General features: G+C 44.1%; 1 protein-coding gene across 1 annotated transcript in view; it reads right to left on the bottom strand.

The window, feature by feature from the left end:
* Window positions 1-11,779, bottom strand: part of LOC310799408 (protein NLRC3-like) — a 13,403-nt gene extending 1,624 nt beyond the window's left edge. Inside the window, exons 1-11 of the mRNA XM_083661995.1 lie at window positions 11,746-11,779; window positions 9,821-9,928; window positions 9,358-9,471; window positions 8,729-8,842; window positions 6,614-6,680; window positions 5,293-5,533; window positions 3,154-4,523; window positions 1,997-2,490; window positions 1,732-1,902; window positions 1,314-1,466; window positions 1,072-1,118 (exon numbers count right to left, since the gene is read on the bottom strand). Coding sequence (XP_083518121.1) covers window positions 1,072-1,118; window positions 1,314-1,466; window positions 1,732-1,902; window positions 1,997-2,490; window positions 3,154-4,523; window positions 5,293-5,533; window positions 6,614-6,680; window positions 8,729-8,842; window positions 9,358-9,471; window positions 9,821-9,882 — 2,833 coding nt within the window. The 5' untranslated portion in view covers window positions 9,883-9,928; window positions 11,746-11,779. The remainder of the gene's footprint in view (window positions 1-1,071; window positions 1,119-1,313; window positions 1,467-1,731; window positions 1,903-1,996; window positions 2,491-3,153; window positions 4,524-5,292; window positions 5,534-6,613; window positions 6,681-8,728; window positions 8,843-9,357; window positions 9,472-9,820; window positions 9,929-11,745) is intronic.
* Between the last annotated feature and the right edge of the window lie 12,112 nt (window positions 11,780-23,891).

Raw genomic sequence — 23,891 nt, 5'->3', positions numbered from 1 at the left:
CAAGACTCAATACAGCAGCAGCTTAGAATAGGATAGAATGCCTTTATGTTGAAATTAATTTTGTTCAAGTCAGCCACATCCAAGACATATAGGGAGTTTCTCATCTAATACGCCTGTTCTGTTTAATTATTGATTTATTTACAGTTTGATAATTAATTTCTCAGCAGTTTGAAGGTGTCACATGTCACTAGGATATGAATGAATGTCACATACTGTGGTTTTGCCATAACAATAGGACCCCCTCGTGCATCATGCGTGTCGATTCTCCTAAATTTGTTCTATTAAACTCATATTAAACTGTTAGTATCCAACAATTAAATGAATGAACAATTCTGACAGTTTATGATTGAAAAAGTAATCAGTTTCACCAAGACTTTCTCTGAGTGGTTGGTGCCCTGGTGGCGCTGTAGATGGGCTGTATTTATTAGATTATTAGTCTGGAATTTACCATAACAAAAATGGATGTTTGAGCCATTTATCCATGTTTGCTAGCTAGTTGTTTGCACGCAGTTTTGACATGTGTGAACATACGTCTTCACAGAGCAGTGTAACAGTTCACACCTGCCTGGGGGGAACTACAGTCGCATGTACAATTTTAGAAATGGGCTTATGAAATGACATTTTGGAAATAAATTATAATCCTCAGTCTTTCACCAGCTCAGTGGCCTTGTGGTCTGAGTGTCCGCCCTGAGACTGGGAGGTTGTGAGTTCGATCCCCGGCCGAGTCATACCAAAGACTATAAAAATGGGACCCATTGCCTCCCTGCTTGGCACTCAGCATCAAAGGGTTGGAATTGGGGGGTTGGATCACCATATGATTCCCGAGCGCGGCACTGCTGCTGCTCACCGCTCCCCCAGGGGATGGGTCAAATGCGGAGAACAAATTTCGCACACTCAGGTGTGTGACAATCGTTAGGACTTTATCTTTACTTTACCTTTACCTTTCCACGTACCCCCTGCACACTGCTCAAGTACCCCTGGTGGAAACACTGGTGTAGATCGACTTTCTATCAGTAGTTGAATGTGTGCTGTTTTGTTATCATGAATTAAACTAAATAAATACACACTTACACTTCCTCAGACCGGGTTTCAACCACTGCTCTCCACCATGGTCCACACTGGAGGAAGAAACAAAGTCAGACCAGCAGATTATCTTTGATGATGGAAACATGGACATTTAGTAACCTTCAATATGAAGGATTTTCACTCATATCCACCATTAAGCATTAAAACTGTATTCCTCATCTTCTCAGGGTGACAGAGAAAATATGTGTGTGACTCTCAGCCTTCTAGCAGACGTTCCCTCGCCATACCTGAGAGAGTCCAGTCCAACAGAGAGAAGCAGCTCTCCTGAGGCTCCTGGATGATTGTAGCTCAGGTCCAGCTCTCTCAGATGGGAGGGGTTTGAGCTCAGAGCTGAGGCCAGAGAAGCACAGCCTTCCTCTGTGAGCAGACAGCCTGACAGCCTGCGTGCACGCACACACACACACACACACACACACACACACACACACACACACATGCACACACACACGCACACACACAGCAAACATACATATTGTTGCATTTTCTTCTAGTGGAGAGGAAATAATAAAATATTCTCACAGAGGAGAGAAAGTATAGCTGAAGGAAAATGAGAGGGCAGGTATTTTCACTGAGATTAATATGCATGTAAGTACAGTAAAGCAGAATTGAAATTGTCATCTGTTGAACAGTAACAGTATTACTGACCTGAGAGCCTCCAGTCTACAGTGTGGACTCTCCAGTCCGGCAGAGAGAAGCTTTACCCCCGAATCCTGTAAGTCATTGTTACTCAGGTCCAGCTCTCTCAGACTACACTGGGAGCTGAGAACTGAGGCCAGAGCTTCACAGCTTCTCTCTGACAGCTGACAGCCGCTCAGCCTGAAGGAGAATTAGTGATGAAAAAACATAATTTAATTATTTTGTTCTCTCCTCACAACATATATTGAATTCATACAGTTCTCTATGCACGTACACAGATTTATTGGAGGCTTTGACCACTGGCAGCAGCATCAGAAGAGCCTCCTCTGAAGCAGAGTATTTCTTCAGGTCAAACATGTCCAGGTCCTCTTCTGATGATAGTAAGATGAAGACCAGAGCAGACCACTGAGCAGGAGAGAGTTTGGCGTTGGAGAGGCTTCCTGATTTCAGGTACTCTTGGATCTCCTCCACTAGAGAACGGTCATTCACCTCATTCAGACAGTGGAACAGATTGATGCTTCTCTCTGGAGATGGATTCTCCCTGATCTTCTTCTTGATGTACTGGACTGTTTCCTGATTGGTCTGCGAGCTACTTCCTGTCTGTGTCAGCAGGCCTCGTAGAAGAGTCTGATTGGTCTGCAGTGAAAGACCCAGGAGGAAGCGGAGGAACAAGTCCAGGGCTGCGTTCCAATACCCATACTTGTACTTCTTTCTTGTAGTATGTACTGCCGCTGCCCTCACATAGTATGGATTGTAGTGTGCAGCATGCATGCAAAATGCATACTATTGGGACACACTACATCTGTCGTCACGTGAGCTTCCTGAACTCCGACCTCTTGCTCACTTCCGCTGACGTCCGCAGCGCCACATTTGAGTTTTTTTTTTTTTTTTCAATAAACAAAGTCTGGCAGTAACAAACAGTACATTATACAAAAAATTCAGACTAAACATTTACAAAATTGGAACAGACAATCAAATAAACAAAATAAAATAAATAAAGCAAAAACATTAAGTCAGAGTTCTAAACAGGAATCAAGATAATGCATGTTTTGGTACACACTCCATGCTTGTTTGGTTTTAACATATTTCAAGGCTTTCTTAAAGTTAATTATCTCATTCATGAACACGCAGCTCAGCGACGTAACTCCAGTAGGTGGCGGTAATGCACAAAAAGTTGTTTGCCAACCGCCATAAAACATTAGAAGAAGAGGAAGAAGATGTAACTTCCTGCTGCGCAAAGGATTGTGGGGAAGATTGGCTGACAAAGCATGCATCGATGCATACTCCGAAATAGGAGCTGATGTAGTACAACATCCTGGTACTCTTGGCATACTGCATCTGACATACTATGTATTGGGACATACTAATTCTTTTTTTGCCTACTAAATAGTATGGAAGTATGGGTATTGGAACGGGGCCCGTGTGTCCATTTGGACTCTGTAAGGCCTTGTCCACCGCACTCTGGTAGAAGTGCTTTACCTGAGATTTGTCTCTGGAAGTTGATTGAGTTTCTGCCAGCAGATTGACACCAGAGTCGTTGAATGACACCATGACATGAATAGCAGCCAGAAACTCCTGAATGCTCAGATGGACAAAGCAGAAGACCTTGTCCTGGTACAGCCCACACTCCTCTTTAAAGATCTGTGTGAACACTCCCGAGTACACTGAGGCTGCTGTGATATCAATGCCACACTCCGCCAGGTCAGAATCATAGAAGATCAGGTTGCCTTTCTCCAGCTGCTCAAAAGCCAGTTTTCCCAGAGAGAGAATCATCTCACTGCTCTCTGTAGTCCAGTGTGGATCTGTCTCAGCTCTCCCATGATACTTGGCATTTCCCACTTTGGACTGAACCACCAGGAAGTGAATGTACATCTCAGTCAGGGTCTTGGGCAGGTCTTCTCTCTCACTGGTTTCCAACACATGCTCCAGAACGGTAGCAGTGATCCAGCAGAAGACTGGAATGTGGCACATGATGTGAAGGCTTCGTGAAGTCTTGATGTGGGAGATGATTCTGCTAGCCTGCTCCTCATCTCTGAATCTCTTCCTGAAGTACACCTCCTTCTGTGGGTCAGTGAAGCCTCTCACCTCTGTCACCACATCAACACAGTCAGGAGGGATCTGATTGGCTGCCGCAGGTCGTGTGGTCATCCAGATGCGAGCAGCGGGAAGCAGTTTCCCCTTGATGAGGTTTGTCAGCAGCACGTCCACTGAGGCCAACTCTGTGACATCAGTCAGGATCTCGTTGTTCTGGAAGTCTAGAGGAAGTCGACACTCATCCAGACCGTCAAGGATGAAGACAATCTTGAACTTGTCAAACCTGCAGATTCCTGCTTCTTTGATCTCAGGAAAGAAGTGATGAATAAGTTCCACCAAGCTGAACTTTTTCCCTTTCAGCAGATTCAGCTCTCGGAAAGTGAATGGAAATGTGAACTGTATATCCTTGTTGGCTTTGTCTTCAGCCCAGTCCAGAGTGAATTTCTGTGTTAAGACTGTTTTCCCAATGCCAGCCACTCCCTTTGTCATCAATGTTCTGATTGGTTTGTCTCTTCCAGGTAAGGGTTTAAAGATGTCTTCACATTTGATTGGTGTTTCTGGTCTAGCTGGTTTCCTGGATGCTGTTTCAATCTGTCTGACCTCATGTTCATCATTGACCTCTCCACTCCCTCCCTCTGTGAGGTAATGCTCTGTGAAGATCTGATTCAGAGGTGTTGGGATTCCTGTTTTAGCAATTCCCTCAAACAAGCACTGGAACCTCTCCTTCAGACAGGATTTGAGTTGATGTTGACACGCACCAGGAGTTTCTGAAAGAACAAAGAACAAATAGCTATACATTTGAACATTTCCTGGTAAATATATATCTCCGGTCCACGGCATCTCTTCAGCTCATCACTGGTGAGTGGACAAACAGGTCATGACAGTGTGTACAGCTCAGTGTGAAAGACAACTGGTGTGGTGCTGTTTTGTTTCCCCAGTATGCACCACTGTGTTCTGCATATTACCCTCACATTAACAAATTAATAATTTTACCAGATTATCCAGAGGGATTGTGCTCATTTAGCTTTCAATCATGAAATGAAAAGATCTTTGTGCAAATGTTCAGATTTTCAGCAGAGTTTCTACATTAAGTAAGGGATAATGACACCCAACAGGCTGATCAGATCACCGACGCTCCCTAAAGGCTACTTACAGTTTGTTGCTTTCTTGTGTTCTTGTTGGCTTGGATTATTTGGCTTGTTCCAAACAAATAATGACTCAAATAAATTCACAAAAATAAATCGGGCCTTGCAAGTCAAATGAAATCAAAAGGAGCAAAACTCAAATTCTCTCTCTAAGAACTAATTTAATTTATATTCTACTTTCTTACTTTGTTGAGGTTGAGAACTGTGGGTGACGGCATCTTCCAGCTACTGCTTGCACACCTGATGCAAGTTATTTGCTCCGATATTCTTTTGTCAATCTTTCACCTGTAGGTGGCATCAATGTCTTGAAAACCGAAACAACAGCTCTAACAGACATAAATCTCCCATTTTCCACCCTCTCCATCATGTTAAAGCTGTTAAAGCGTCTTACTGCTCAGCAGAGAGTCAGCCAGCTCCTCCTGCTTCATGCTCCTCAGGAAAGCCAGTGTGATGTTTAGAAAAGCCTCTGTGCTTCTCCTCCTCTGCTCTTCCTCCTCACCGTCCACCTCCTCCTCCTCCTCCTCCTCCTCCTCCCTCTGACTCTCTGAGCATTCTGGCTCATCTGGACTCAGAACCCTCTGGAACCTTCTCAGCTCGCTCTTGACAAAGGTGATGATGTTCTCCTCAAGCAGCTGGAACAGAATACTATATCAATTAAACTTTCTTACTAAAATCGTGGAACACAACATCAGATCCATAGACTGAAAGCCCGGCGACTGGTCTAAAGAGTGCAGCATGAGACTGAGGTCGCTTTCACATATAAGAAGATGGTTGACTCGGTGCGATTCGGGGGGATGAAGTTGCTCTTCATTTGGACCGGTTCGCTTTCACACAGCAATTTGTCAAGCGCACCAAACATTCTGACCAATGTCACATGGTCGAAACGGTCACGCCCCGTGCAGACTACAGCGACGTTTGTCGCATGTAGATGCCTACTGTTGCCTGCTGGTCACTTGGTGCTGCAGTTTGATTGGTTATCTTGCTGTATTTCCGTCTTCAATTGGTTGATTTCAAACTGGCCCCTCCTCTCGTCGACGTACGTCACGCGGCGCAGCGTGCACACGCGTACACGCCGCAGTGTTTGTTTTGCTTCAGCCTTCTACTCATGATGCACTGGCGCTTCCTATATTTGCTCGTGTTTAGTCCGGTTTGCTTTCACACCACAAACGAACCGCACCAGGGTTCACTTGCAAGCGAACCGAGACCCACGTTTTCAAGCGGACCAGAGTTCACTTGAACTCTGGTCCTCACAGAGTACCAGCTCTGAGTACCAGAGATGGTCATCAGAGCTGGTCAGTGGCCTTGTGGTCTGAGTGTCCGCCCTGAGACTGGGAGGTCGTGAGTTCGATCCCCGGCCGAGTCATACCAAAGACTATAAAAATGGGACCCATTTGCCTCCCTGCTTGGCACTCAGCATCAAAGGGTTGGAATTGGGGGGTTAGATCACCATATGATTCCCGAGCGCGGTGCATGCCACCGCTCCCCCAGGGGATGGGTCAAATGCGGAGAACAAATTTCACACATTGTGGGACTTTACCTTTACTTTACTTTACTTGAGCTTTCACACCACCCAAAACGAAGCGGACTATGCGAGGAAACAAACTCTGGCACGGACCAAACAGCTTATATGTGAAAGCGACCTGACTTTTGCATTTCACTCGTTGGTGAAGGTTTTTTTTTCTTTTTCTTTTCACACACACCACAAATATGGAGTCCAGGTCCATTTGATGCTCCTGGGCAGACTGACCACTGGGAACCTCTGACCTCTCCTGGTGAACTCTGGGGAAAAACAAACATCATTCATATTAGGTCACACACACACACACACACACACACACACACACACACACACACACGGGAGAGTTAGCTGGCAGGGCCAAGGGGCGTGGAAACGGTGGGGCCGGGTTTTAACATTAAACATGTAAAAAAAAGAAATCTGTAGCCTACATGGGCCCGACCCATTTGAAATGCGTTCTGCGGTCCATTGGCACAGCTTCATATCAGCCTTCTGCAAAGCATCTGGAGTGAATGGAGAGCGTTTCTTTAGAGCTCAAAAAGAAAAAGAAAACTGCATCGTATTTTTCGTCCAAAATTGTTGCACGCTTTAAAATAAATACAAGCTCATGTTGTGTCACTCACGTTTGCACACTGACTTTCGTCCGTCATTAAAGTTTTCGGAACAGGTTCGGTTCTGAATTTTTCGCATCAGTCCGAAGCCTGTTGCAAGCTGTTTGTTCCCGTCTGTATATTAATGACGATTTTTTTCGTACATACAACATACGAAAAAAACTGGATTATGTGTTCAAAGACCTTCAGTCTCAGAGCTGATCGTTCTGCAGAGATTCCTGCTGCCTTCAGGTGCTCCTCGCCAGCTCGTACTTCTGAGCTTCAAAGTCATAAATACAACTTGTAGTGTATTCAGATATTTTTAGACAATAACAAAATGAACTCTGAACTTTCAAACAACTTTCCTCTTTGTTGACTATTTTAGAAACCAACTGGTACAAAGCTATTACAGTAGTATGTGCTGCAAAGCTTTGTGGCTAACAGGCAGCTAGAGGTTAAACAAAATGAGAAGTTGGGGATCAAGTAAAATTAAACGTTTCAATTTGTATTCATCAGTTTATTAGGTCGTTCAAGAGAGATCATCTATGAGATAATGAGGTGATTATTAGACTTTTGAACCCAGAGTGTGATTGTTTGGCTTCACAACACGTAGTTTCTTCTGTTTGGCCAGTTGTTTTGGAGAAGGCTGAGTGTTATATTTAAGCAATATATCACGAGAGCAAGTGTGTTGTGGTGAATATATCCCGCTGATAAACTGTTATCCCACGAGGCCGCAGGCCGAGTGGGATAACAGTTTATCAGCGGGATATATTCCACAACACACGCTGCTCGAGTGCTATATTGCTTTTATAAAACGGTTTCCAAGTATGATAATATAATAATAATAATAATACTATAAGTCCGACTCCGACTGGCATGTCATTCTGATAGAGTCAGTTGAAACACTACTGTAAGGCGGGACCGCAAGAACATGCGGGTGATTTGATTGGATCGTTCTGGAGACTGAAGTTGACATTGGCCAATCCTGGCGCTTGCTGAGTAGCTGAGATTTTTCTGGAAACCCCGACAGGCAGCTCGAGCCGCAGCGTTGCATTCTCAGCGCTTGTTGAGAAGCTGAATGCTCTCTGCAAAGCTGACACCAACTAACGTTACGGGGTTAAATGTGGAGTTAAATGCGGGGTTAACAGCCTTTCTTTTGCAAAGAAGACATTAGCCCGCATCTATTCTTGTACAAAACATCATTTTCTGCGAAGTATTAGTAAAGTTATAAGCGAAGATCGATTCACAAGGATCTGACAGCTGTCTCCGCCATTTTTTTTTCTACGTTGTCATTTGAGGTAAGCCTTATTATTACTCTCTTAGTAAGAGAGTTGCCATGGCAACCAATAACCCATGGCCATGGGTTATTGAACTGGGTTACTGGAATTATACAATGGCTGTGAACCAATCAGATTGCTTGATTTGAGAGAGCCGTTTTATAATGACATATAATACATGGGGGGGGGGGGGGGGTGTTGTGGTAACATTGGGAAACACAGAGGATCAAGCTCCTCACCATCAGGCAGGAGTGTTTCCTGTCTAACACTATGAAGGGTGAGACCACTTTTATATCTCATGACTGAGAGGCTGATGATAACAAACCCATCTGCTTTCATCATCAATTTATTTATTTATTATTTGATTTATTTATGTATTTATTTGTTCATTTATTTATTTATTTATCTATCTATTGCTTGATTGATTAATTGATTTTTGTTTACCCTTCATCAATGGAGGGGTGTCCATGTTTGAAGAGAAGAGGAGGACTCATAGACTGGCAGCTCTTCATGGACACACAGCTGGGTACAGGAGAGTCTTCTCTGTCCTGCTGGACCCTGAGAGAAACACACGATGGACAAAGCAGAGCTGATGGCAGTCAGGCAGGCAGGCAGACAGACAGACAGACAAGCAGGCAGACAGACAGACAAGCAGGCAGACAGACAGACAAGCAGGCAGACAGACAGACAGACAGGCAGGCAGACAGACAGACAAGCAGGCAGACAGACAGACAGACAGACAGACTGGGCGGCTCCTAGGTGTGAATATATTACTGTGCTAGCAATGTCCCCGACGTTGTCTGGGATAAATCCTCACAAAGCAATAGAACTGTGCCTTTTGCTTGGCCAGGTGGCTTCCAGACCTTTGCAACCTGCCCATGACTTCCCCTGGATCATAACCCACTGCCATGCTAATCTTCAGTCCACTCCAACCTGGGGTGTGGGTGACTGGGCGTGCATTAAAGATACACAGACAACTTCCAACTTGGTTATAGATGACTGAGAGGCTGATGATAACAAACCCATCTGATTTCATCGTCAGTTTATTTATTTATTTATTTCTCTTTGTTTACCCTTCATCAATGGAGGGGTGTCCATGTTTGAAGAGAAGAGGAGGACTCATAGACTGTCCGCTCTTCATGGACACACAGCTGGGTACAGGAGAGACCGCTCTGTCCTGCTGGACCCTGGTAGACAGAGAAGTTCAAGTTCAAGTTTCATTTGATTTGTATTCATCCGTTTATTAGGCTGTTCAAGAGAGATCATCTAGGAGATGATGAGGTAACTGTTGGAGATTTGGACCCACAGTGTCATCGTTTGGCTTCAGAACACTTGGTTTCTTCTGTTTGCAGTAATTCTATGGTCATTTTTGACATTTATGGAACTATGAAGAAATGGTCTCGACCCAGTTGTTTTGGAGAAGGCTGATATCTAGTGTTTACTGTCTAACAGTATGACCACTTTTATATCTCATGACTGAGAGGCTGATATCCACTTATCTGCTTTCATCACCGGTTTATTTGATTTTCTTTGTACCTTTTATCAATGGTGTGGGGTTTGAAGAGAAGAGGAGGACTCATAGACTGGCCGCTCTTCATGGACACACAGCTGGGTACAGGAGAGACCGCTCTGTCCTGCTGGACCCTGGTAGACAGAGAGAAGAAGAAGAAGAAGAAGTTCAAATCCAACTTCAAGTTAAAGACAAGAAGAAGAAGTTCAAATCCAAGTTCAAGTTTCATTTAATTGTCATATAGGTTTTAACACACAGGGTCAACAATAAAATCTGGCCTCCAGCTTTCATCCAGTGTTTGCAGTGGGCGGGAGTTGGGCGGGTGTGCCTTGACAGACAACTCCTTCAGCCAATCAGCGGTGGATTCAGACAAATCCAAATCCACTCGGGAGAACGGCGAAAACATCTTTTCCGCAGAGAAACTCCACTGTTGCAAACTCCTGTTCTTGTTTTTTTTTCTCCAGATTTTCCTCCCATTTTCTCCCCAATTGTACTTGGCCAACTTCCCCCTGCTTCCCCCGGTCGCTGCTCCACCCCCTCTGCCGATCTGGGGAGAGCCGTAGACTAGCACCATGCTTCCTCCGACACATGCGCAGTTGCCAGCCACTTCTTTTCACCTGACAGCGGGGAGCTTCACCAGCAGGACGTAGCACGTGGGAGGATCACAGTATTCCCACCAGTTCCCTTCCGCTCCAAACAGGCGCCCCGACCGACCAGAGGAGGCGTTACAGGACACATACTGTAGCCTTAATCCGGCTTCCCAACCGCAGACACAGCCACTCGTGCCCGTATGGACGCCCGACCAAGCCGGAGGTAACAAACCTGCGACACTTGTGTTGGTAGGCAGGGAATCTCTCCTGTAGCCTACTTGCTTAATTGTTGTTATTGAATCTATTTCTGCAATAACTGCACTTTATGGCTGTTTTAAACTCGAGGAATGTTGACGTTACTGCTCGAGGCGGACAGCCATGGAGGCCATTACTGTTTTGCCAGCGGTGTTCCTGATTGGACGGCTAGGATGTCAACTACGAGGCGGCTCGCTGATTGGCTAGAGCAGGGGTTCCCAACCTTTTTTGTGCCAAGGACCGGTAGATACATGGAGAAAAAAAGTTGCGGACCGGTTGTCAATTGTAATGGTTTTAGCTACATATATATTTACTCACCAGGTGGCGACAATGGGTAAATAACAGCCTTTCGTGTTGTACTGTATGTAGCCTATACAGTATTTATGTTTTTGTTTGAACTACAAACATAAATAAACGTCAACTTGAAACTATGTTTCAACTACCACACACAGCCTATAATATTATAGCCTATGTTTATTTTATTTTAATTATTTTATTTTTTTGAGCGGCTCGCGGCCCGGTACCAAATGCGTTGCGGCCCGGTACCGGTCCGCGGCCCGGTGGTTGGGGACCAGTGGGCTGGAGTACTTTGTAATTTCCGAAAACACCCTCCCAGGGCTGGAGGACGGACGGTCTGGTAGAACGAAATGAAATGTGAGTTCACTCGACCGGCTGGTTCACCAGGCGAGGTATTCATACATACATCATACATACATACACATTATTTACATACAGGCTAGGTATTCTGCTCATTTACACACAGCAGCACAAAAGAAGCACTGCTCTCATCTGCAGCTCAGCTCTGTGGTGCACCTGCAGGGCATGGGGAGACAAGCCTGTGATGATGTCATCATAGGCATGTGGAGACAAGCCTGTGATGATGACATCATAGGCATGTGGAGACAAGCCTGTGATGATGTCATCACAGTGTTCAAATTGCATAAACTTACCGCTGAACTTTCTCCGCTCTACCTCACGGTGAGAGAAGAGAAGATCACTTATCACGTGAAGGCAACTTTAGACCACTTTTATATCTCAACTCAAGACAGAGAGGATGATGATAACAAACTTTCATCACCAGTTCATTTTTTACATTATCGTTGTACCTTTTTTCAATGGAGGCGTGTCCATGTTTGAAGAGAAGAGGAGGACTCATAGACTGGCTGCTCTTCATGGACTCACAGCTGGGTACAGGAGAGACTGCTCTGTCCTGCTGGACCCTGAGAGAAACACAGGATGGACAAAGCAGAATTGATGGCAGAGACAGTCAGACAGACAGACAGACAGTCAGACAGACAGACAGACAGACAGACAAATCCAGTCTGTAGTAGAGTTTACACACAGCAGTCTGTAGTAGAGTTTACACACAGCAGTCTGTAGTAGAGTTTACACACAGCAGTCTGTAGAGTTTACACACATCAGTCTAGATACACAGAATGGTGTGGAAACAAACTGAAATCCTCCAGTGAGCGGTGGCTGAAAGCTGAAACCCTGTATCAGCTTTCAGCTCAGTGTCAAGCTGCACTTTAAGTGAGGCTACCTTCAAAGTAGCCTATGACGGGTAGTTGAAATGGTGTTTCAGTGCAGTCCACTATTGGTAGTACTCTTCATAGTGCTTATGAGGAGTAAGTAAAAATCCTTCCTTATTATATTATAACATTTTGGCCCTTTCAACCATGGCATCATCAATGAGGATGGTGTCTCTTGTTTTGTTTGACTGACATGAGAGAGGTTGATGTCCTCCTGGCACCAGCTGGTTACTGCCTCACCTCGTGTCATCAGTGAACTTAAGGTGCGTTCACACCGACCTATTCAAGTTTTTCGCTGGCATCGAGTTTACATACAAAGTCAATGCAAACGAGCGACTGAGCGTATATTCGCCTGGGAGAAAAATCACTGGGCGTCCGAGCAACAGCGACAGAGCGAAAATTAGCGAAAATTAGCAGTCTGTAGAGTTTACACACACACACAGCAGTCTGTAGAGTTTACACACAGCAGTCTGTAGAGTTTACACACACACACACACACACACACACACACACACACAGCAATCTGTAGAGTTTACACACAGCAGATAGTAGAGTTTACACACAGCAGATAGTAGAGTTTACACACAGCAGTCTGTAGAGTTTACACACAGCAGATAGTAGAGTTTACACACAGCAGTCTGTAGAGTTTACACACAGCAGTCTGTAGAGGTTACACACAGCAGTCTGTAGAGTTTACACACAGCAGCAGTGTAGAGATTCTCTTTCCCGCGTGGGGGTGCCTGTGGAAGCCAAGTGTACCTCAATGGTATAAACCCATGAAATAAGAGGCCTTGCTGTTTAGAAACTCGTTTATTGCTTAAAGTCTTCGGCAGCAAGGGAGAGACCTTCCAGTCAAAGCTCTCTCAACATCATTTCATCGTCTCCCTTTTATACATGTGAGAGAGGCTGTTTAAACAATGCATCTGTTACAATCAATCATACGAGGTCATTGTGACCTGGCGAAGTCTTCATGACCCGGCAGGGTCACCATTCTGGCAGGGCTTCTGGCAGGGCTCTTATCTAAAAACCCAGGCGTTTCTCCAAAACCCCCTCCTCACTTTAGCTCTTGGTACAAGAATAACCCTTGGGAAGCCAGGAAGCCAGGAAGCCAACAATCTTCAGATTCTTTCCTTGTGCCTGACTTTGTCCTTCTCCAAACTCCTCCAATATAGCAGTGACATTGATAATCAACATTAATAGTGCTCTATAACAATTGACTGTTTGTTAAACTTCCACAAATTCCTTCCTTTTTCAGTCTGTAGAGTTTACACACAGCAGTCTGTAGAGTTTACAAACAGCAGTCTGTAGAGTTTACACACAGCAGATAGTAGAGTTTACACACAGCAGTCTGTAGTAGAGTTTACACACAGCAGTCTGTAGTAGAGTTTACACACAGCAGTCTGTAGAGTTTACACACATCAGTCTAGATACACAGAATGGTGTGGAAACAAACTGAAATCCTCCAGTGAGCGGTGGCTGAAAGCTGAAACCCTGTATCAGCTTTCAGCTCAGTGTCAAGCTGCACTTTAAGTGAGGCTACCTTCAAAGTAGCCTATGACGGGTAGTTGAAATTGTGTTTCAGTGCAGTCCACTATTGGTAGTACTCTTCATAGTGCTTATGAGGAGTAAGTAAAAATCCTTCCTTATTATATTATAAAAGTGAGCAAGTGGGCAATATCTGTCTGTTTAAAATTTTTGTCCCACTGATGATGCCACAATGTCTATGACATCATCAGTGATGTCATCAGAGACAACATTATTGACCAAAATCATCTTATGACATGATGCATTGTGACATCATCAGTGATATCATAGGCATTGTGATGTCATCAGTGATGCGAAGTTGAGCAATTGTGTGCTGCGCATGCCAATAGAGCAGGCGAGGCCATGCAGCAGCCGAGCTGCAGGCAAGGCCGCACAGCACCGGCCAAGCTGTGGGCGGCGAGCTAGTTTAGTAGACCTAATTGGCTGGTCCTGTGATAGTTTAGTAGACCTAATTGACTGGTCCTGTGATAGTTTAGTAGACCTAATTGACTGGTCCTGTGATAGTTTAGTAGACCTAATTGACTGGTTCTGTGATAGTTTAGTAGACCTAATTGGCTGGTCCTGTGATTGTTTAGTAGACCTAATTGACTGGTTCTGTGATAGTTTAGTAGACCTAATTGGCTGGTCCTGTGATAGTTTAGTGTTTAGTAGACCTAATTGACTGGTCCTGTGATAGTTTAGTAGACCTAATTGACTGGTTCTGTGATAGTTTAGTAGACCTAATTGGCTGGTCCTGTGATAGTTTAGTAGACCTAATTGGCTGGTTCTGTGATAGTTTAGTAGACCTAATTGACTGGTCCTGTGATAGTTTAGTAGACCTAATTGACTGGTTCTGTGATAGTTTAGTAGACCTAATTGGCTGGTCCTGTGATAGTTTAGTAGACCTAATTGGCTGGTCCTGTGATAGTTTAGTAGACCTACTGGTCCTGTGATAGTTTAGTAGACCTAATTGACTGGTCCTGTGATAGTTTAGTAGACCTAATTGACTTGTCCTGTGATAGTTTAGTAGACCTAATTGACTGGTCCTGTGATAGTTTAGTAGACCTAATTGACTTGTCCTGTGATAGTTTAGTAGACCTAATTGACTTGTCCTGTGATAGTTTAGTAGACCTAATTGACTGGTCCTGTGATAGTTTAGTAGACCTAATTGACTTGTCCTGTGATAGTTTAGTAGACCTAATTGACTTGTCCTGTGATAGTTTAGTAGACCTAATTGACTGGTCCTGTGATAGTTTAGTAGACCTAATTGACTTGTCCTGTGATAGTTTAGTAGACCTAATTGACTGGTTCTGTGATAGTTTAGTAGACCTAATTGGCTGGTCCTGTGATAGTTTAGTAGACCTACTGGTCCTGTGATAGTTTAGTAGACCTAATTGACTGGTTCTGTGATAGTTTAGTAGACCTAATTGACTGGTCCTGTGATAGTTTAGTAGACCTAATTGACTGGTTCTGTGATAGTTTAGTAGACCTAATTGACTGGTTCTGTGATAGTTTAGTAGACCTAATTGACTGGTCCTGTGATAGTTTAGTAGACCTAATTGACTGGTTCTGTGATAGTTTAGTAGACCTAATTGACTGGTTCTGTGATAGTTTAGTAGACCTAATTGACTGGTTCTGTGATAGTTTAGTAGACCTAATTGGCTGGTCCTGTGATAGTTTAGTAGACCTAATTGGCTGGTCCTGTGATAGTTTAGTAGACCTAATTGACTGGTCCTGTGAGCATTTTGTGTTCACTGTGATGACTGTTTCTATTTTGTGTCAATATTTTGCATTTTTGGATGTAAAAATGGAAGATTTTATGACAGGATATTGAAGTACCCTGTTAATTGGGGTTTAATACTATGATTGTGATGGGGGTTTTCCACTACAGTTTTTAGATGACTATATGTTTCGGGTTACTGTCTACCCTGTTTTTAAAACATCAGGGACCATGTTGGAAATAAGTGTTTACTTGTACATGCTATCCCTTGGATCTTTTATTGTCTCTATATCCATGAATAAAGTCAATTAAGTCAAGTATTATGCAGCATGTAGCTTTCATCCTGCATCTATTGGAATATAAAGTAACTGGATGGAAAGATCATCACATCAGATCACATATCAATGTAATTTTGATAAATAAATGTATATGTAGCCTATTGACCTGAATAAACTTGAACAAACAGCCATATAACATAACATCAAAGCTCATTGTGCAGCGTGTGCAGAGAAGGTTATGGTGAAATGTGACCTCAGTGAACTACAAAGGCTTCCTGCTCTATTAAAACAAGTTACAAACATAACTAATTAGGTTACAAAGTTACAGGTTCAGCACGTTAACACGTGTGACTATTTTCTACAAGTACAAACAAAGTCACTGTCACAGGTATGTGCAGTTATTTTGCTTTGCTATTTTGCACTGCTGTGTTCACAAACTGTCGCAAAGTGTTTTAGGTTAGAAACCGTTTCACCCTGCTGATCACAAACAGATGCTTCTGTAGCCTACCATTATGATGGTCTTATTAGTTTACAGTTAACTCAGTCACCAGTAAAATGAACAGGGTGAAGAATATTTACACTATAGTATAAACTGTCTTGTTAAGTGTTTGCTACAATACCTTTTCATGTTGGAAACCAGAAGGGCAGACGGATCCGCTCCAAAATAGAAGTTTGATGAAAGTATGACCAGTAGTTTCCCCTGACAGACAGAAAAACTAACGGCACCGAAAACAACCTCCAATAACTTGTTGCGTCACGACGATATGTGAAAGGAAGGGGAGAGAGAGAGAGAGAGACAGAGAGACAGAGACGGAGAGAGAGAGGGAGGGGGGGAGAGAGAGAGAGACAGAGAGAGGGAGGGGGAGAGAGAGAGAGGGAGAGAGAGAGGGAGGGGGGGAGAGAGAGAGAGACAGAGAGAGGGAGGGGGAGAGAGAGAGAGGGAGAGAGAGAGGGAGGGGGGGAGAGAGAGAGAGACAGAGAGAGAGCATTTCTTGGAAGGAGACACTTTTGTAGAATTCTCTTAAAGGGCCAGTGTGCACTACTGTACAAACAAATAGTTTTGAGCGAATGGTAATAATGAATGCCGAGCCGTAGTTGATGAGAAGCATTCTCACGTATTCTCTTTCTCCAGATGAGTGAGCGCAGTGTGAGTCGCCAAGGCAACGGCATCATCCATGGCCTTGTTTGGTCTATATGCAAACTGAAGGGGGTCCAAGGTGTCAGAGGAGCAGGAGTTGATCTGGGTTTTGACGAGCCGCTCGGAGCACTTCATGGTGAGTGATGTCAGTGCAGCAGGGCAGTTAATCCTTTAAACAGGAGGCCACTGGCTTCTTGGGGACAGATGCTTTGCAGGAGGTGGACGATGGACTGACTCAGGGACAGGCTGAAGATGTTGGTGAACACTTCTGCCAGCTGATCAGCACACACCCTGAGAGCCCGCCCTGAGGGCCCGCCCTGAGAGCAAGGCCTGAGAGCAAGGCCTGAGAGCAAGGCCTGAGAGCCACACCCTGAGAGCCTGGCCTGAGAGCAAGGCCTGAGAGCCTGGCCTGAGAGCAAGGCCTGAGAGCAAGGCCTGAGAGCCATACCCTGAGAGCCTGGCCTGAGAGCAAGGCCTGAGAGCAAGGCCTGAGAGCCTGGCCTGAGAGCAAGGCCTGAGAGCAAGGCCTGAGAGCCCGGCCTGAGAGCCTGGCCTGAGAGCAAGGCCTGAGAGCCTGCCCTGAGAGCAAGGCCTGAGAGCCATACCCTGAGAGCCTGGCCTGAGAGCAAGGCCTGAGAGCAAGGCCTGAGAGCAAGGCCTGAGAGCAAGGCCTGAGAGCAAGGCCTGAGAGCCCGGCCTGAGAGCCTGGCCTGAGAGCAAGGCCTGAGAGCCTGCCCTGAGAGCAAGGCCTGAGAGCCCGCCCTGAGAGCCTGGCCCTGAGAGCCTGCCCTGAGAGCCCGCCCTGAGAGCCCGCCCTGAGAGCCTGGCCCTGAGAGCCTGGCCCTGAGAGCCCGGTCTGACAGTACATGTCCACCGCCAAGCGATAATGGCGATGTACTCGCCTTCGCCCTGTCAGCCCTGCCCCGCTGCTGCAGCTTGCTTGGTTGGCTGCCTTGCTGTATTTCCAAAATGATTCCAAAATGGCCCCTCCTTTCCTTGCTGCCGTCTGTCGCTCACCACTTTGCAAAGCATGCTGGGATACCTGGCGTCAGGACATCGCGAACGACAAAACGAGACGAGGGGCCAAAATCGAAATAGACCAAACATGGCCACCCGGGGTAACATGGTTAGCCCATACATGTTAGTATAAACAAATAATCCTGCAAAATAAAAAATACAAATTGAATACAGCCCCCCCCCCCCCCCATAGGTGTAATTTCTACTAGGGACACCCCCCCCCCCCCCCCCCGTCCACTTTTCAAAATCCAGATTCTGTCCCCCCCCCACATTTTAAAATGGAAAAGGATGTGTGCGTACAAGCTGACTGAGGCTCACTAAAATGTCATCCTCAGTCACACAAAGTACATTTCAGTGAGCTTCAGTCAGCTTATACAGACAGGAGCGTGACCCCATTGACCTTGCATACGTTTTTGCCCAACTTTCCACAGCTACTATGAGGAGCAGGATGGAGTGTGCTGAGAAAGAACTCTACCAATCAACATCATTGATAAGTACAGTATAGCAAATAGGGCTAGCCTTTAAAAAAGGGAACTATCCCTTTAAAAGCAGCCTATGACTTGTAGTTGAAATGGTGTGTCAGTGCAGTACATTATTGGTACTCGTCATAGTGCTTCTGAGGAGGAAATATCAAAACTAAGTAGCGTTTTAGCAGAACATGCCTACCCCCTTCTATAAGGGAAACCTCCAGTCTGGTCACCTTCAAGGGCCATCTAAAGGCGTGGCTGAGACTGAACCAGTCCTGTGACCATGTGTGACTATGCAGGATGCTCACACATGTACTATCTTTTACCATTAATCATTTATTTCTCCTCTTCTCTATTTTTTACTAATTGTACCATTACTAAGATTGTATATTTCTTATGTAATGTATGTGTTTTCTCTGTCACTTTGCTTATTTTCTGAATTACATCAACCTGCCAAGGGACTGCAGACGGAAACTAGCCTTCGGGCTATAATCTGGCATATTTACATGTACTGTCTGTACTATTCATTAATATGCACTGTCCCTTTTCAAATAAATAAATAATAAAATAAATAAAAGCAGAAATAGCCTAAGTCGTGTTTAAGTGGAATGTGCCTTTAAATGTATACAAAGCAGCAGCGGTGTTTTAGGGGAATAAACCTGTGTTGTAGTAGAAACAAGTCTAAGTTTATTATGCAGTGTGTAGCTTTCATCCTCCTGCTTCTATTGAAATATAAAGTAACTGGATGTAAAGATGATCAGATCAGATCACATATCAATATCATTTTGATAAATACAGGTATTGACCTGAATCAACTTGAACAAACAGCCATATAAAAGAATAAGATCAAAGCCCAATTTGCAGAGTGTGGCAGTTATCAGAAAGTTATTTTATGATGCGTCATTGTTGAAATTTGACCTCATCATCTACAGTTGGCTTCAGGCCTGCTCTGATTAAAATGGATTAAAAACATTACAACCGATTTATTTAGGTTACATGTTAAGCACATTAACACTCAAATACTGATGTGTTCACAAACTGTCACAGTGTTTTAGAAACCGTTTCACCTTGCTGATCACAAACAGAGGCTTATTTAATGTTAGGATGGTCTTATAGGCTACCGTTAAATCAGTCAACACAGTAGCATAAGTTTAAGAATTAAGTTTAAGAATTTAAGAATAATGTCACTAAAGCGTTTGCTACAATAGCTTTTCATTTTGAGAACTACAGTAGGTTTCAGTATACATGCTACAGCATGCGCTGGGATGCGTCATCAGTGATGTTGACTGGGGTCGTGGGGTGTTTCGGGTCTGACAACATCATACACCCTCGCCCAGTAGACCCAGCCGAGGCCGATTAAGACCTCGACCCGCATCCCAGAAGCAGCCGCTCATGGATCAGCCTTCCTACTCTGTCTGCAACGTTGCCCGCGGAAGGGTTGATCACGCCCAATCCGCTGCAATAGAGTTTAGTGCTACACCGCAGTATTGTGAGACCTTCGGTGCATGGAGGTCTAAGGCCCTGTGGGGTGATTCCAGGCCGGGCACCTCCTTCGTCTCACCAGAACCTCCCGCGGAAAAAGGCAATCCTACCATGCCGTACCATGGGCAAGGAGGATGCCTCAAGGAGGCCTGTGCGCTGCACGTCATGCACCTGCGGCGAGCACCTCGCTCTAGCCTGAAGGACCCCAGGCCGCGCCGATGTTTACGCAGATTTTCAGGAGGCTGATCCGTAGCGTTTGTGGATTTCTCCCTCACGAGAGCACTACCCTACACTAGAACTAGAACACTACCCAAGGTAAACTGCCTGTTCGTGAGTCGGATCTGCTCCAGAATAGAATGGGTCCTCGGCCCAGCTAGGCTACATCTTTCCACCAAGTTTCATACAAAATATGGAGTCGTTTTTTTCTGACAGACAGAAACCAAAACCGAAAGCAACCTAATTGCCACTGGTATGTGAAAGAGAATGAGAAAGAGAGAGAGAGAGAGAGAGAGAGAGAGAGAGAGAGAGAGAGAGCGAGAGAGAGAGGGAGAGGGAGAGAGAGAGAGAGAGAGAGAGAGAGAGAGAGAGAGAGAGAGAGAGAGAGAGAGGGGAGTGAGTGAGTCTTGGACCATAAAAAAGGTTCCATCACTCACGTCAGTGGGCATGGAAAGTCCCATCATATCTGCAGAGATGTAATTCGTTACTTAGTAACTAATTCAAAAAGTACTTTGTTGTTACTGTACTTGAGTAGGATTTTCAGGTATCTGGACTTTACTGTGTAGGCCTATTTATTTTTCTGACAACTTTTTACTTTTACTCCCTACATTAACATTTTAACTTTCTACTCCAAACAGGTAAGTTACTTAAGTTGTAATCACGTTTGGGACGGTTACTTTAAAAATGTTATCCGATACAATTCCTAATTACCTGTTAAAAATTTGAATCAGTAAAGTATCCAAGTATCACAATATAAAAGAAATGTAACTGATTACTTCCGTTACTTTTGAACAAATTTCCTGTATTTGACTCATTTGACTACTGGAGTCTCGGGGCATGCTCCTCAGCACATTTTCTTCCAAAAAACAGCTATGGAAACCTCATGTCAGAACTTGTGTGTTGGTTACAGCAGGCTTTCAGCCAATGTGTCTAGTGTCGGCTGTTTCTCTATAATATAACAATAACAATATTTCCATCTTCAGATTAGGCTACCGTGCACTGATATTATCTGGGTTTCTAGTCATTTATTTCACTCGATCTGACAGAGCAGTCCGCAAGCACAGGGCTGCTAAACTGTCATATGAAGAAATTCATGGTAACCTAACAGCAATATGTCCAAACACTACTGGTCAGGTGACGATAGAGAGGGAGAGAAGAACATAGGATGTGCAGCAAATGAAAGGTATGATATTGGTAAAGGGGAGAGTATGATAAATATGTGGCTATGAAGAATTTTTTAAATATTTGTTTTACATGTTTGATGTTCAAAAGTAGGTAGGGCTCCGGCCCAACCGGTTCTGCTCGTGAGGTAAGATCCAAGAGATAAAACCAGTCAGTCCTATTTAGAGATGACACACACACATACAGTGCATGTATGTTTGTACGTACTACATACATACATACATGCATGCATGCACTGTACACATACTGTACATGCACTATGTGTACAAACATGTATGTATGTACAGTATGTATGTATGTATGTATGTAGGCCTACTACATATGATACATATACAAATGTATGTACAAACATGATATGTATGTATGTATGTATGTACAGTATGTATGTATGTAGGCCTATGTATGTATGAGCATCAGCATGTATGAGTCAGCGCTATTTCACTTGTCCACTGCAGTTATACACGTTAGGGTAAGAACCTTTAAAAACCTCACTTCAGACTCTTTCGTCAGTCAAGCCCTCCCAGGGCTCTGCTGATAGGTTACAGTTACACACAAATAAAGTTTGGTCTGGTTTTGAGGTTGTACTGTAGGCTACTCAAAACAAAATGGACAAAACCACCTTACAGCGTACGAGGGAGCCGAGGAGCTGTTGCTCAAACCACAAGCCACTGACACTTTGTAGAATTTACTTTCCTAATCAATAGCAATTACTTAAAGATTCATCAACCCCCTGCAAAGAAAAAGAGAAAATAAAATTAGAGTCATCAAAAACAGCCCAGGGACATTGGATCGGTCAAGGAAGGAATTTGAGCTTTAGGCTGACTAAGCTCCTGCAGTACCAATGGGCTATTCTGGTGATGGAGGGACAGGAACTGGAGGGATGCCTGGAAATATAGATAAGAGGCCTGCCAGAAGTGTTGCCAGCAAAATGCTGTTCGTTGTCGGCAACTTCCTGTGTATAAGCTGCACATCTTCTTTTCCTTTCTCTCTCTCTATTGGCCCTGCCTGCCTGCAGTGTTGATTGGACATGTTGCTGTTTGATTAGCATGAATTCATGATTGACACTTTAACGGCCATGTGCTCCATCAGATCAAGTGAAGATCACTCTGCTCGCAAATGTATTGATTTTTTTCTACACAGTATTATTCCATTAATGGTTTGCCCACAAAGACCTGCATTAGAATGTAAACCATTATTTTCTTACAATCTGCCAAAACGTTTTAATATTGCAGGAGAAGAGAACACATAATTACAGTATATTTAATTTAGCGCCAGAGTGACACCTCTTCTCATAATCTATGCCGCTTTGGCTGCAGTTTGGATCACTGCCTTGGCTCCTGCACCGATATGAAGCCCTATGAAGACCTATGAAGACGGAGACTCTCTTCATTCCACATTGCACAAAGTCAAATGCTTTTTCAAAATAAAAGTCCCACGGTGAATTTTTCATTGAGACAAAATAACACACAGTGCTCTTACATCAATGGGTAGAAAAGTAATTTAGTCTCAAATTCTGTCTCTTTTTATACTTTTCTCAAGATAGGGTAAAGCTGCAGACCGATGTCAAAACAGTCCTTATAGTCAGTCCATATATGGGCATTGATTTTATTTGACAGAGATTTAAAAATTGTACATAGGTTTGAAAGCCCTTATAGGCCACAACCCACAAATATGATAAAATTGTGGGGGAATTGAACACACGTACAGTCAAGAAGCATTTCCATTATATACACACACACACACACACACACACACACACACACATACACACACACACACACACACACACACACACACACACACACACACACACACACACACACACAGAGTAATGACTCAAAGCAGACTGATACTGATACTAAAATACAAAAGCATGGGGTTGCTTTCAGTGTGAATGTCACCACCCGGGTTGTTAGCTAATTGTTATGTATCTCTCCTGTCTGGTGACCCGGGTCCTGTCTGGTGACCCGGGTCCTAGACCTAGATTACCTGACAAAAGAAGTGTTGAACATGGGTCAAGTAATCCTGGCCGACCCTGGTCATTGGCCTGAAAGTGGTATGAGTTATAAAGAGTCAGACGTCTTGGATTCTGACTGGGGAGGGATTTGAACCCGCAACTGTCAGTTTATACTCTAACCGCTGCACCACCAGGCTTCTGTGGTGATTTCTGTTGAATGAAATCCACGCGGTCAACTGGTTTAAATAACAGCAGCTCACTCTGCAGCTTATACTTTGCTGATATTAAAAATAATTCGATTAACCTGCAGGACTTGAACCTGTGTCCTTCGAAGTATACTCTCCAACCGCTGGACCTGTGTGGCTCAGTTGGCACTAAACTCTGTTAAAAAGAGCCCGAGTCAACCACGACTGTCACCAGATCAGTTCAGATTTGTTAATGTCTAATGTAAAGACTCCTTCAGTAAAACTAAGTTACAGACCCCAGATCAGTTAAGATATCTAATGTAAAGACTCATTCAGTAAAACTCAGTCACAGACCTCAGATCAGTTAAGATATCTAATGTAAAGACTCATTCAGTAAAACTCAGTCACAGACCTCAAATCAGTTAAGATATCTAATGTAAAGACTCATTCAGTAAAACTCAGTCACAGACCTCAAATCAGTTAAGATATCTAATGTAAAGACTCAAGTAAAACTCAGTCACAGACCTCAGATCAGTTAAGATATCTAATGTAAAGAC

The sequence above is a fragment of the Poromitra crassiceps genome (genome assembly GCF_964638095.1).
Source record: "Poromitra crassiceps genome assembly, chromosome: 27".
In the NCBI taxonomy this organism is placed as follows: Eukaryota; Metazoa; Chordata; class Actinopteri; order Beryciformes; family Melamphaidae; genus Poromitra; species Poromitra crassiceps.
The sequence above is the reverse complement of the archived record's forward strand: the minus strand, read 5'-3'. Positions and strand labels throughout refer to the sequence as shown.